The sequence below is a fragment of the Copadichromis virginalis genome, linkage group LG17 (genome assembly GCF_057382275.1).
Source record: "Copadichromis virginalis isolate Kocher_CV1m ecotype Utaka linkage group LG17, C_Virginalis_male_GT1.1, whole genome shotgun sequence".
Taxonomy (NCBI): domain Eukaryota; kingdom Metazoa; phylum Chordata; class Actinopteri; order Cichliformes; family Cichlidae; genus Copadichromis; species Copadichromis virginalis.
In genome coordinates, this window is record NC_140634.1 from 13,302,821 (window position 1) to 13,317,323 (window position 14,503).

At 40.3% G+C, this 14,503-nt stretch overlaps 2 protein-coding genes across 6 annotated transcripts in view; one reads left to right on the forward strand and one right to left on the reverse strand.

Annotated features, from left to right (window-relative positions):
• Positions 1–148: 148 nt before the first annotated feature.
• tbc1d7 (TBC1 domain family, member 7) lies at positions 149–9,071 on the forward strand. Of its 4 annotated transcripts, none has more exons than XM_085437347.1 (8): positions 149–220; positions 675–794; positions 2,626–2,706; positions 3,099–3,289; positions 4,407–4,544; positions 6,618–6,763; positions 7,588–7,717; positions 8,612–9,071. In XM_085437347.1, the coding sequence occupies exons 1-8, from the start codon at positions 205–207 to the stop codon at positions 8,696–8,698; spliced, it is 909 nt and encodes a 302-aa protein (XP_085293473.1). In that variant the 5' UTR covers positions 149–204; the 3' UTR covers positions 8,699–9,071. The 4 variants fall into 4 exon arrangements, with proteins under 4 accessions (XP_085293473.1, XP_085293472.1, XP_085293474.1 ...); XM_085437346.1 differs by having other exon boundaries at positions 176–794; positions 8,612–8,717; positions 8,753–9,071; XM_085437348.1 differs by having other exon boundaries at positions 176–459.
• phactr1 (phosphatase and actin regulator 1) overlaps positions 8,988–14,503 on the reverse strand; it is a 48,074-nt gene continuing 42,558 nt past the window's right edge. For both annotated transcript variants that reach the window (XM_085437344.1, XM_085437343.1), the window contains exons 10-13: positions 14,365–14,426; positions 12,213–12,353; positions 12,060–12,136; positions 8,988–10,382 (exon numbers count right to left, since the gene is read on the reverse strand). In XM_085437344.1, coding sequence (XP_085293470.1) covers positions 10,367–10,382; positions 12,060–12,136; positions 12,213–12,353; positions 14,365–14,426 — 296 coding nt within the window. In that variant the 3' untranslated portion in view covers positions 8,988–10,366. The remainder of the gene's footprint in view (positions 10,383–12,059; positions 12,137–12,212; positions 12,354–14,364; positions 14,427–14,503) is intronic.

Here is a 14,503-nt window from a genome sequence, read left to right on the forward strand (position 1 = left end):
ATTTGTTTATAAATGATGTAGTATAAATAACCTGCAAGATAAAGATCAAGAAATGCAAGGCAAGCAGAGTTGAAAGTGCAATCGTATATGAGGCGTAGCATGGTAATCTATATTTTCAAAATAAAAATATTTTTCATATTTGGAACGTTGCTACGGAATTTATTTTGATAGTATCACCCGGAAGGGTTTTCATAACAACATTGTATGGCATCCGGAGGAGGTTGTCAATTTATCTGTAGATTTTTTTATCTGTTTAAATTGTTCTTATCACTGGTTGTGATGGCCACTTTAATACTTTTTAGTAGTCTCTCAGAGAATTTTTACTTTAGAGTAGTTATGCTTTTAGCTGGTTATCTGTTCCTAAGCTAACACTAGCTTGTTTGCTGACGTTATGTAGCAAACAGCTGTGGGGCAGCTGTCTGAGGGTCGCGGGAGCCCGAAACGCTTTGAAACGTCAAGGCAGGAGTCTTTGTGTTCACTGTGTTTGTGTTCCAGCAAACTGCAGGGAGTCGTAATTAACTTTTTTAGTCAGCCAAATTAAAAACATTTTTCTGTTTTCCCCCAAGCTGCACGTCTGGACGAGAAACTTTGTCTTATGTCCATGCAGGCTAAAACAGGCTAATACTTAAAGTTTGCTTTTCTTTAGTTTGAAATGCACATGTTTAACTGTCCAGGCGGCACCATGGCTGACGACCCACAGAGAAATTTTCGCTCTGCATACTACGAGAAAGTGGGTTTCAGAGGAGTGGAGGAGAAGAAGTCCCTGGAGATACTACTCAAAGACAATCCTCTGGGTGGGTAACGGAAAATTATCGCTCGTGCTAGCATAGGTAGCATAAGTGTAAAGTCTCTTGCTAGCTAAGCGTCCGCACTACCATGACAATAACAATATACCTGTAAGCCAATGCTATGCTATAATATAATCTTACGAACACTTTATTAAAGACACCTGTTCAGCTACTCATTACCGCAAATATCTCATAAGCCAATCACGTGATAGCAACTGAATGCATTTAGGCATGTAAACATAATCAAGATTACCTGCCGAAGTTCAAACTGAGTCTTGCAAAATGAAGAAAGGTGGTTTAAGTGATTTTTGAATGCGGCATGGTTGTTTGCATCATCTGATTTGTCATCATCGGAGTGGCACAGGCCACTCAGGGGTTTGCAGAGAAAATATGCACTGTGCAGCAGTTCTCTTGGTGAAAATGCCTTGTTGATGGCAGAAGTCAGAGGAGGATTGCCAGGCTGCTTGAGCTGATAGGGAGGCAACAGTAGCTTAAAGAACCACCCATTGGAACTAGTTATGCAGAAGTGCCAATATGAATGCACGGCATGTAAAACTTAGGAGCAGATTGGCTTCAGCAGCAGAAGGTGCCACTCCTGTCAATTGATAACAGAAAACGGAGACTCTAATCGTCATGGGCTGATTGGAATTGAACAGTAGAAAACATTGTCTGATCTGATAAGTCTTGATTTCTGCTGCAGCATTCAAATGGTAGACGGATGAATGGTTAAAATATGGTGCACATAACATGAAAGCATGCATCTTGCCATGTGTCAGTGGCTCCGGCTGGTGGTTGGTTGTTGATGGTGGTTGATGGTGTGTAATGGCTTGAGATATATGTTCTTCGCACACTTTGGGTCCCTTACTAACAACTGAGGAACGTTTAAATGAAGGGCACCTTCTTGGTCATGTTGCAGGTTTCCAAGGAGGAAAAACATTCCAGTGTTAACATTTTCCTCTTTTACTGCCACAGATCTCAAACTTGAATGAATAATTGAGCAGGATTGTTTTCCTGAGTCATACACTGTAAAATGGAGTACATCTTTCTCCTTCTCCCTCTCCCTTATCTTTCCAGCTTGGCTTCTCGTGTCTTTTGTATAGTCTCGCTTATTCTCTAACCCTAAGAGAGTCTCCCAGACTTGTTCTCTAAAAACCTAAAGAAGAATTATGGATTTGGTCCCTTAACGAAACTGACAACTCCTGGGCCTGGGAGAGCCCAATTGTCCTGTGGAGACGTTTGCTGCCGGGTACTCGATGGTTGGTTGCATCATGTGTGTGACGACGCTCTCGATGGAGGACATTGAACGACATCTACCAATTTGGAACCACAATAGCAGAGTTCTGGCTGATTGGAGCTGGCTCGGGCCTGGCTTATTGAAGAACAAGAAGCGGCTACAGCTGTTCAAAATCCCACAAGGCTGGTTGTAAAATTGGAAGCTGTTTGTTCCGCTAACCAAAACAACTACCATCTTTATCTCATGCGGCACCCCCTGGCGCCAGCTGGATGCTCAAGGCAAAAGCTGATGGAAATAAAAAAATTCTCCCTTAGATAACAAGACTGTGTTGTGACTGCCTCCCCCCTCATTCAAGACCACCTGTGTCGACCTAAGATTGCTGACTTTTGCCTAACTGACTGAAGGGACACTTTCTCTTGGCTGAACACGGAACACACACACACACATGCACACATATGCATGTACAATGACACATTTTTCATGTTTTTTTTTTGGTCTGGAAAAAGCCAGACCAAAAAAATAAATAAATGTATTTTTATATTTTTTTTTTTTCAATTTCCCTTTTTTTAAACTTCATACCTGAAGAGTTTTGCTCTCTTACAGATTTAGAAAAGCTAAGCACCTTCAGTCAGAGGTTCCCCCTTCCTTCCATGTACAGGATTCATGTGTGGAAGGTACTGCTGGGTAAGAATCACATGCGATCAGGTGTTCACCCTGTCACCCTCTTCAGTTGTGCAGATTTGACTAGATGGGTAGAAACAAAAAATACAGGAGAGAATCACTTAGCTATTGTACTGCACTAGTCTTTAAAGATTTTTTTTAAAAACTATATTTAAAATATTCATTTTCAGTAATTGTGATTTGCAGTATAGACATATGCAGCCATATGCAAGGCTAAGAGCTGCATGTAAACACATGTTTCGTTTACTTCTATTTCTCTTGTTTGGAACTTATTTATGCTAAATAGGTTAATCTGTCCAACACAACTGAACACTGCACTCCTTTTTTAAAATTAACTCAGTTTTGTTAAATGTGTATGTATACATTTCTTAACTAGAAGTCATCTGTGCCTGCAGGCATCCTACCTCCACACAGTGACTCTCATGCTCTGGTTGGGGGCTACAGGAAGGAGCAGTATCAGGATATCCTGGAAGCTCTGGAAGTGATGAGATACATCAACTCCTCCACACCCTCCACCCATGTTTACTTGCGGATGTTCCAACTGGAGAGCCAGACCCTCCCGCGATGCTCTGAGACTTCACCCCCGGTAAAAAATAAAGTATATCAGTCCATAATAAGCGAAAAGGATGTAAATTTGTGTTTTGTCACATATTTCTTTCTTGTGACAGTGAAAAAATAATTCTCACACTGTTCGAAAGCCTGTTTGTTTCCCCTTAAATGGTGCCACATTTGTAAAGAAAATGCATTTGTGGGTTGAGCAGCAGAATTTAAGATCAAACAAAAGATCATAGCAACAAAAAGTACATCAAGCAAGAATTCACAAGACAAAATAAGCAATTGAAATTATAATGTCATGCTTATAACATCTAAAAATTGGAAAATAAAAAAATGTGATGATATCAAACTACAGAAACAAAAGTCTGGATAGTGACTAAAACAACTGCCCAAGAACAGTCACAGGTATCACAGATGGTTTATTTAACTGGTTTTTTTGTTTTTGTTTTTTTGTTTGGGTGTGTGGGGAGATGTTAACACGCGGCGTCTTGGTTTTGCAGTGAACAGGGCCAATCTACAGGGGTGGCATGGTGTGGTATGTGCCACCCTAAAATAATCTTTTGCCACCCTAGTTTTGCTTATGACAATGCTGTTGATTAAAATAAGCTAGCATTAACAATTTGAACTTAGCTACAGTTAACATTGAATCTAAATTCTAAAACTGAATTTATCCCCTCTGGTAACTTTTTCCTACTAGGTTTTTATGGGGAGCTTTTTGTGTGTGATTTTTAGATCGGTTGTGTTAATACAGTATGTCAATGAAAAAATAGCTGTAAATTCAGACATGTGAGATTGAAAATAATGATACTAACCAAGGCATTGTCAATAGTATTACACACATTGTGTGTCACACACATTCCCTGAGTAGATACCCCTAAAACCTATGCCTATTTTTATCTTCTTCTCCTGTCCTTAAACAAACTGAATGTAAATCTACATGCTGCCAACGGAGAGATGCCAAACTGTGTTTCATTGTTCTTGTAACAGTGACAATAAAGATTCTGTTCTATTCAATGAAAGTGTTGTTGTATAGCTGTTTGATCGTTAAGAAACAATGACCACATAAAAAGTACAGATTTTATTTTAAGTGTTTTTCTCTGGGTCTGTGTTGTTGATATGTTTTCTTTTGTTTTTTTCTTCTTCACCAGGATGAAGAGAATGAAGACTTCCTCTCCATCAGCCGAGCCATGGAAGAGATTGTAGATGATCCTGTTGACTGCTACTGGCTCGTCAAGTGTTTTGTCAACCAGTACCATACAAAGTTTGGAGACTCAGTACCTCACCTTGTAAGTGTTTAATGTTTAGTTTTCATCATTTCACACACTGTACACCATCCCGAGGTGTGCCAAGTTTCCAGCTACTAGCTCTTTGTGAAGCACCTTTTTGGTGCAAAAATACTATAAGCCTGTCAAACTGTTTGACATTGTTAATAGATTAACTAAAAGAACGGGAATACTAGTGCAGCTTTTTTAGATACGTTTTGTGATAAAGGTACATATGCAGACACTGCGTCGCTCACAGACACACCACAAGAAGATTGTTGAAAAACGACAAAGCAAAAACTATAACAACATAAGCCTCATTAAATGGTTACATGAAGGTGTTCAGTAGTCAAATGAAGTAACCCAGGCGTTAGCTATCTAAGTGAGCCCATTCAAAGTAAAGGGACAGTCTTGGTAACATATGGCCAGGTGTGCTGTCAGCACAGCAGCATATTTTACAAAACATAGTTTAAATTGGAAAAATATGAAGAGCTTTAATGCACAATGCAGGTGATACAATAAATCTAAATCCCTAATCCTGCTTCATAGTACAGGCCTCAGATGTTGACCAGAAAAAAGACAATGGTTAGAAAACATTCTTCAATTAAACTAAATCATTTTCTGGATAGTTTTGGTCACAGAAAGGATAAATTGCAGTAAGAATTGAGGACAAATGATGAGAACTAGGTGATGAAAGTGTGTTTATGTAATTTCTTTTCCTGTACGTCAGTTTTTAATGAGCAGTGTGAATAAAAGACTGCTCATCTTTGTGAAGTTTAATAATGTTGGAGATAATGCTGCACTGATAATGTTGTTATAAATAACCCTCGCAGCTGTGTGCATACAGACAGCTGTTCTGCTGAGTCTAATGAGTTTTTTTAAAGGCTGCTTACTTTCTATTTAAGGCGAACTGTCAAAGTAGAGCTGAGGCCCATGCACGTGTGCTCCGTTTCACACAGTTGAGGATTTTAAAACAGTGACAGCTGTACTTGCATGCAGTGTTGGGGAGTAACAGAATACATGTAACGCCTTTACGTATTTAAAATACAAAATATGAGTAACTGTATTCCGTTACAGTTACCGTTTAAAAAGGTGATATTCAGAATACAGTTGAAATAAAGGGATTACACGGCGGTCTTTTCCTGTTTCATATGTTGGGCTATATCCTCTCTATTTTTGGTAATTCCACGCTGGTGGAAACTCAAACAAAACACCCATTAAGAGGCTCTAATGCCTGTGTCTCAATCTCGCGGCTCACGTCTACTTGCAGCCCACATAATGACGTGATGAAATATTGTTAAAAATTATTGTTCAAAAAATTATTCAATATGAAGGCAATAGACAGAGTGTTGCAGGCATAGGCCTAAAGAATGTAGCCTCATGGGCAGTGTAGCCCAGTTGTAAGTAAGCTATTAAGAGTCGACTGTAGACTCGCCTCTCTCTGTCTCTCAATAGCAAAGTTGGCCTAGACAACAAAGTAAAGCTAGTTTTCGGCTACGAGCCCGACACGAACCCGACGTATTAGCCAGAGGTCCCTTTACTACGGTTCGGAGCTGTGGACCTGTTTTATATCCGCGCGATTAGTTTTCTATACGAGATCGCTGCAAAAAGTGCAGCCTTACCTAATGTCCACCTACTGTTACTCATTTATATTAAGATTTAAACATCTAGTTGTTATTGGTATGGCGAGTAACCTTCAGTAATAGTAATAAATCACACAGCAATAGTACATTCATGTAGTTGTAAAAAGCATGATAATATATTAAGTAATCCAAAGTATTCAGAATATATTACTCTCATTGAGTAACGTAATGGAATACGTTACAAAATACATTTTGGGGCATGTATTCTGTAATCATGTAATCTGTAGTGGAATACATACACCTTCCCAACACTGCTTATATGTTTATAAATTTGTGAATCTACATATTTTGATGTATTTTTGACAGAACGCTGAGACACTGAGTGAGAGTGTATCTTGGTGTAACTTCAATTTGTACAATCTGTATAATGCATAATGGTAAAGTTCTCATGATCCAACAATCTGAATCACAAAGATCTTAAAATAAAGACTTTGTTATTTTCCTCCTGGGGTAGCCAAAGAGCCTGGAGCATTATCTGAGTCAGGAGGAACCTCGACTGCTAAACCATCTGAAGAACAGCGGAGCCCTGCATCAGCTACCCTACAACCTCTGGTTCAGATGCTGCTTTGCTGGCTGCTTGCCTGAATCCAGTCTGCAAAGGTCAGTTAACTGTTCACTCCAGAAGCTGCTCATTTCACCATCTTTGGATTGAGCCAACAAAACAAGGGGTAGCTGCATTCTCATAAGCTAAAGGGCATTCTTGCATTTCTTTAGCATGGAGTCATGGCAGCATGGCAGAAAACTTTTATATAGGGTTCCACATTGTGTCTTACTCAGAAGGCTGCCAGCCATCTTTTCTTCATCAACCAAAGTCACAATTTACAAAGAATGGCATGGCTCAACAAGCCGTGTAGCAACAGCTGACTCTACCCAAAAGTCCATCTACAGGAACTGTTGAGTTTGTCGATTTCAGTGTTAATGAATAAGCAAAAATTGTCAGCATAAAGGTGCATAAAAGCTGCACTTTGTCCGGATTGTCTTAACTGTTTGTCAAAGCGCTCTGTTACTGTGTCATAGAGGTCACCTGAAGGCCAATTCATGGTTTCCACATTCTCAAGGGTTTGTGGAGTGTAGCCGAAAATTTACTTCCAGCATAAAATGGATTTTTGTGTTGAGGACAGATTACACAGATTTTGGAGGTACTTTCTTATTTATATACAATTTATTTACAGACCCAGAGAATAATGAAACACATCGAACAAATTCCATAGCTCTTGGCTCACCTTGGGAATATCCTACAGCCTTAATTAGTAAATGTGAAGTGACAGCCAGTCTTTTTAAAGCATGTGAAGTATTAAAAAAAAATTCTAGTAATTGTATTAAATTTATGTTTATCAAACTTTAACTTTAAGTGTGCTCTAGGACGTGCTGGGTAGTATGTTGGCTCTTTTATTGGTCTGATTGTGGTCTTCCCTTGTCTTTAGGGTGTGGGACAAGGTGATCAGTGGCTCGTGTAAGATCCTGGTATTTGTGGCCCTGGAGATCCTGCTCAGCTACAAAATTATTTTGATGGGCATCAACCGGCCAGAGGGCATGGTCAAATTCTTGTGCAATGTAAGTATAAGAGACAACTGTGTCTCACAGTATGGGTCCAACAATACCTGGATTCTGATAAACAATAAACACTCCAGCCTTGGTTTTTGAGTTAGTACAGTAAATCAGATGCAGATACAGCAGTTACAGTTGGCAGGATTTGTAGGCTTTTTTCTGATGATATAATTTTGGATGAAATAACATTAAGATAAAAAGAATGTACAGGCGATTAGTTGTTCCTAGTTAATATTGTGCTAGCCTAATTTGGCCTCAATTAACATGCCCAAAATCTGCAAATTCATTTTTGGATAATTAACCAACATGTTTTAAATACACAAGTGAGTTTGATTGATGTGCACTAATACAATTTAGTTTTTTTTTTTAATATCTTACTTCATAAATATGCAGTTCTGCAAGTGTGTGTTGCTAACTTCCAGCTCTGTGATCCATTATTTCTGTAAAACAAAACAAACAAACAAGCAAACTGTCCACTGGAGTCAATGGAGATGATCGGACTCTTACCAGTCGGGTGCTCTGATTCGACCCATTCAAGCAGACGTTGCAGGTTCTGGTTGTGACTGAATGACACTTAGAATGTATAGAATGAGTGAACACATTTTTTTAATAAATCTTTTTCCTTGTGCTGTAGTTCAGATAGGTGAGAGACATCAACTGGTGCACTGCCAAAACACCTGCTGCAGTGTCAGAATGTAGATGTAAGACTAAACTGATAGCACTTGTTTGGGTCACTGGGTGTATTCAACTGAACGAGTCTCATGGTGAACTGGACGTCCTTGACCTAACAGGACAGATAGATGTACAGTTGGACCCCTACGTTGTAGCTTTTCAAATCCAGACACATATTCTCTCCTAGCATGTGCTTTGTATGATATTTCCCTTCAATCTCTCTTCCAGATACCGCAGGAGAACACAGATGCCATTGTCACTAAAGCCATTGATTTGTGGCATAAGTACTCCGGCACCCTGATCCATGCTATATAGCAACACGGAGCCAGACAAGGAAAATATCTGGAACCAGAAGTAATCTTCTTTCCTGAAATCCACCTGGACTCGCAATGCTTCACTAAGACACTGCGGCACTCGCCGTCCACGGGGCTTTGTCTCTGCGTAACTGAACTGAACTGAAAACTCATCATGGCTGCTTTTGATAAACCATGGGGACCCTTTTCATACTGTTGATTTTCCAGGTTTCCCCTGCGACTCTGGCAAACCATTCTGGTGAAAGAGACTTGAGTTGGTGGTGGGTTGGGGGAAAAAAACCAGACGAGGCTGTAACTTATTATTTTTTTAATAAGTTTCTTTCTTTAAGAAACTGCATACATCATAGAAGACTCACAATAAATTAATACCCACATGCAGGTCTTTCTGCTTTACAAAAGAACATTTGAAAATCCTTTTAATTTATGTACATCCTCTTAGAATTCTGAGAAGAGTTTTCTCAAAACATTTTTTAAACACGTACAAGTGACAGTAATATTACTGACTCTTGCATACGCACACACTCAGATACACAATCATAACCCACGCAGCTTGTTCTCACCAATAACATGGTAAAAACCTCCAATTCATGGACCCAATCTTAAGTGTAAACCATTAAAAAGGGAGAGGAAAAAAAAGGCAAATCGTAAGGTGGCAGGATTGACACGTTTCGTACCAAAAAGGCTCATGTCAGACAATAAAAGGTGAAATGCAAACACAGTCCTTCTTGTAATTCAGCAGAGAGCTCAGTAACATTTTACTGTGTCTACAGATAATATTCTGTATCAAATAAACAAGGTTATTTGGCAACTTTGAAATCCCTGTAAACACGCCTGTAGGCACAGTGACACAGTGGGTTACTGAACTCTTGATACTCGTCACTCCAGAATTCTCCATTCAAGGTGACGGCTTTCACAACAGGTCAAGTTGCTTTGGTTTAAAATGGGAATCTGAAGTTTGAAAAGTGTTTGAACACTCGAACGCAGCCCACAACTAGATTGATGTAAAAGAGAGAATCTGACATTATTGCTCAGCGGATTGATGTGAAAGTGTTTGGAGACAGGAATTTCCTTTTGTTGTAGAGAGCACTCTTGGACTTTGATTAGAATTTTAGGGCAATTTGGCTTAAGCTTCAGCTGCCTGCAATAGTACACACTTGTGGAATGTTTTCATGCCTCTGGCAAAGAGAAATGATTACTGAGATGTCATACGTGGAGTAAAATCAAGCTAACACAAGCATACTCAAAGGAAAAATTCTGCCCGATGAAAATATGGTACAGGCATGAAAACAGTGAGAGTGAAATAAAGACCCTGTGTTTCATCTTTTACCGTCCCCATCCTGTAAAATTGGCACAGATTCTGTGTTGGACCTCCAGGAGCCTTGTTTAAAAAAAAAAAGAAAAAAGAAGTGCTGCAAAGTAAAGATATCACCACCTCTTCATCATAAAAAAAATACAATTAAAAGCTTTTGAATATCAAGAAGTCACCAAAATCTCCACAGAGGGGAGACAGTCATTGATCCGTCCATCTCAGTGTTTTTCTCCCGTTTCCTGTAATGGCTCAAACTTGTGTGATGAAGCCAGTTCGAAGTTGATGTTGGAAATCTGTAGCAGTCTGAACACTTGAGACTTTAAGGGATTTTAAAAACATGGCTGAGGTCTCTGAGCCGACTTACGGCCTGTGAAACCTGTAGGAAGAAACCAGGAAGAGAAAATGAGCATGTTTGAAAAATGTTCTTTATTCTGACACAATGAAATTATCTAAAAGGAGACAAAGCAGTCAGAACATCCTCATCTGACCTCCAGCATCAACGAGGCCTTTTCTTCCAGAGCACTGCTGCTCACTGGATATTTTCGCTTTCTCAGACCATTCTGTGTAAACTACAGAGATGATTGTGCAGGAAAATCCCTGAAAATCTGAACTACTCGTAGCAGCCTGTCTGGCACCAACCATTTAAAGTTATTTAAACTACTTCATTCATGAGCCTGGAAGTTCAATCTTCAACGTCCTTTGTCCAACGTATCCACTATCCCTCCTATAAAGATGTCAAAACCATCTCAGCTGAGTAATTTGTCGATATCCTGCTAGGTAATCCTGCTAGGTAGACTAAAATTCAAAGCTAGGTTCTACCCCTAGGTGCAGATAACTAAAAAAGAATTTATATAAATGGCCGAAGGAAGACTCAAGGGATTTGGCTGATCGTACCCCGGGTTCAGATTGTAAGCGACGAGACTCATTCAGGATGTTTGATGGCTATGACAGCTGCAGCGAGGAGTCCACCAGTAGCGCTGGGTCAGATGACAGTGAGGATGAGGTGGCACCTTCCATCCCTGCCAGTCCGCCCATCAAGAACGTTGGACAAGTCTACACCTACCCTGATGGAAAGGCTGGAATGGCTTTTTACTCCAAAACCAAGAGTTTGTACAGTTTCCCCTGTTCTAGGGAGTTATTCTTCAAATTTGTAAGAAGCTAGCATCTTGGCAAGACTCCAGGCCAAACCAGCAACAAAAAAGGCCAACATGGTGAAGGCCCCTGTCAACTTTTTCAAGCATGGCCCCATGGGAAGCCTTGCCTCCAATTTTGTCTCCAAGAAACTCAGCTTGAGCTTTCCCTCTGATATGCTCGCTTCTAATCCTGTCCAGTCTGGCCACTCCCAAAGAAAACCTCAACATATTTAACTCTGACACCTCCAACTCAGCCTCCTGTCTTTTTTGTCAGCGCCACCATCTCCAAACCACACATCATAGCAGATCTCACAGTGTGTAAGAGCACAGCTCCCCCTCTTTTCTGCCATTGCTCTCGAAACCTGAGAGTAGGGGAGACAAAAGAAGAAGCCAAAAAACCCAAATGACGAATTAGAATTTTTCACTGAGCAAATATTTGACAGGATACCCTGAAAGGAAAACCTTCACTTCCAGTCAGCCTATATTTTTAATGGCAACACCAGATTTTAGCACCTGTGACTTCAGCATGATTCTACCAGTATGTTAACACCTCTGCTGGTTTACTTGCAAAGTAGGAGATATTGCATTTGCGTCAAAAAAACAAAAACAAAACAACAACTAGGAAAGTAATTTGAAGATTTCACACTTGGCTGCTCATAATTATGGGCTTAACAATCTGGAGGCAGCGCAGCATGGTACAGCTACAGCTGACAACGTGAGGCTTTAGCTGATAAAGGCTGAGGCAGCTATAAAAGTGTAATCACACTTCTTAAAACTACTGCTGTCCATAGCAGAACTCCACCATGACCTTTACTTTGGCACCTTCCCCAACACACCTCATTTAACAAAAAAGCAAAACAAAGAGTGCTTTGCAGTTTCGTAAGGCAGCTCATTAGCTGTTCTGTGCAACTTTTCCATACCTGGTCAAATGACGGCTCGACTCATGCACCTCCATCTCTGTGCTTTTAAACTCATTTAGTTCCTTTCTAATGGCAGCCTGAACAAAGAAACACACACTTAGATAAAGCACACTAGTACAGATTACTTGAATCCAGTCTTTGTGAGAAATGAACCTTATCTGTAGCTGTTAGCCGAGTCCACGGCTTGTCTGCTCTCCTGTCGTAGTCCTGAGCCTCGGCGACCTCCACGTAGTCACTGAAGCGGATGAGGATCTTCGCCTCTCTCAGCTCCTCGACTGTGGGTCTCTGGCTGAGCTGAAAGGTGGATGAACAGATGGGTGCTGTCCAATCAGCATTAAGTAACTTGTGCTCCTCAGTACAGTTAACTTTGTCTTTTGTACAGTTTTGTACAATTTTATAAAAAACTTCCCCTTTTTTTAATACCAGACCTTACATCCTTACGAACCAGGAGGGTAAGTGGCAGCCAGGTGCTGCTAATCAGGTGCACCCGATTAATTATCAGTAAGTGTAAGGATGTCTACAAACGCAGAAGTTTTTGTAGTTTGCTGGTCTGGACTTTCAGGTGTGTACAGACAAGGACAAAATGATTAGCCCCAACTTACAGATTTCAATTTTTTGATGTGCTTTACCTTTATAATTCTTAAAACACATAAAATCATTAAAACTGCGGGTTGCTGTCCAATTTACACACAGTATAAAAACTTCAGCCAGAGTTTGAGCTGTAACTTGGGAAAGCATCATGCATCAAACGAAATCAGTTTACATGAGAAAAAAATGTCTATGGTTACTAAGGAGCAGATAGACATACAATGTTATCACAGTGTCAAGAACTGGAGTGAGAAATTTATTGAAATTCAAAGCCACAGAGCACATAGCAAGCCTGGCAGAGGTAGGAAGTGAACGACTTTAAAGACTCTGGAAAGAAAACTAGTGAGAGATCTGCCTGATCCTCAGAACAACTGCCAACAAGTGACCAACTTAGCCAAGTGAGGAACTGTTGATACTTCAGTGCGTCTGGAACTGGGAGTCTAGTCAAGGAATCATGAGGAAAGAAGGATATATGAAGATTTTCAAAGAAAACCTCAAACAGCAGCAAAACTGGATCTGCACCGGTGCTTTGTTTTCCAACACAACAACCCAAAATACATGTCACTCCTGTGAAGATCTACCTCCAGAAGACTGAAATGAAAATTACTGACTGGCCTGCACAAAGCCCTGACTTGAATCTCATTGAAAATCTGTGTGGTGAACTGAAGACCAACAAATCTGGAGGAGCTTGAGAGATTCACCAAAGAAGAATGACCTGGGATTGCTCAGAAGATGTGTGAGACTTGTTGAAAACTACAACTCAGTTCAATTTTATTTATATTCACCAAATCACAACAAATGTTGCCTCAAGGTGCTTTACATTGTCGAGGAAAGACCCTACAATAATACAAAGAAAACAGAAAACCTCAACAATCATGCAGCCCCCTGTAAGCAAGTGCCTTGGCTACAGTGGGAAGGAAAAACTCCCTTTTAAGAGGAAGAAATCTCCAGCAGAAACAGGCTAAGGGAGGGAGTGGCCATCTGCCACAGCAGGTTGTGGTCAGGAGAGGAAGACATGACAAAGATGATTAAATGATTAAACACAGAGTGGTGTACAACCACGTAGTGAGTGAATGACTAGGCTGTTTTTAAAAGGATACACAGCTGATTGTTAGCATCAGCTAATAACTTTCAAATTCACCCCCAGCTCAGACGGTGAAATACTTAGATACATTGTAAAAAACCCAGGAGCTACATCTCAGACTCTACAGGCCTCAATTAGCATGATAATGCTAAAATGTATGTCAGAAGAAAAAGCCTGAACGAGTATGGCTTGTTTGGAAGGATTGCTGGGAGAAAACCTCTCCTCTCTTTAAAAGAACTTGTGGAACAATGGAAGTAGAGATGTTTGGAGAAAAGCAAACACATCATATCAGCACACACCAACAGACCAGAACTTCAGTCCATGGCGGTCACACTAAAACAAACACACAGATTTATGTGCTCGATAATCAGAATGACTGTTGCTGTATGGTGGATCATCAGATATACTCTAATTTGACGTTTACTGTGTCAGGTGTTCTTTATTATTCAGTAACATGTGACTGCGATGGAGACGATCTAAGACACACACAAAAACTACTTCTCAAAGGGGTGCAGTCTGAAGAGCGGTAGGTTAGTCTCCAAGGCAACCATGTTCATATTTCTAGTTGGGGTTATGAACCATCTCAGCACTGATTGATCAAAGACACGCTGTCCACATCTTCTTTGCCTTTACCTTTCTCGACAGATGCCTCTTGATCTCCCTCTTCTCCTCCTGCTCCTCCAGATCATTTCGAGCTGCAGGAAACCGCACAGAAAGCACACACACTCACACACAAATCATTTTTATCTGTAGTTTTTTTTTCTCTTTTTCC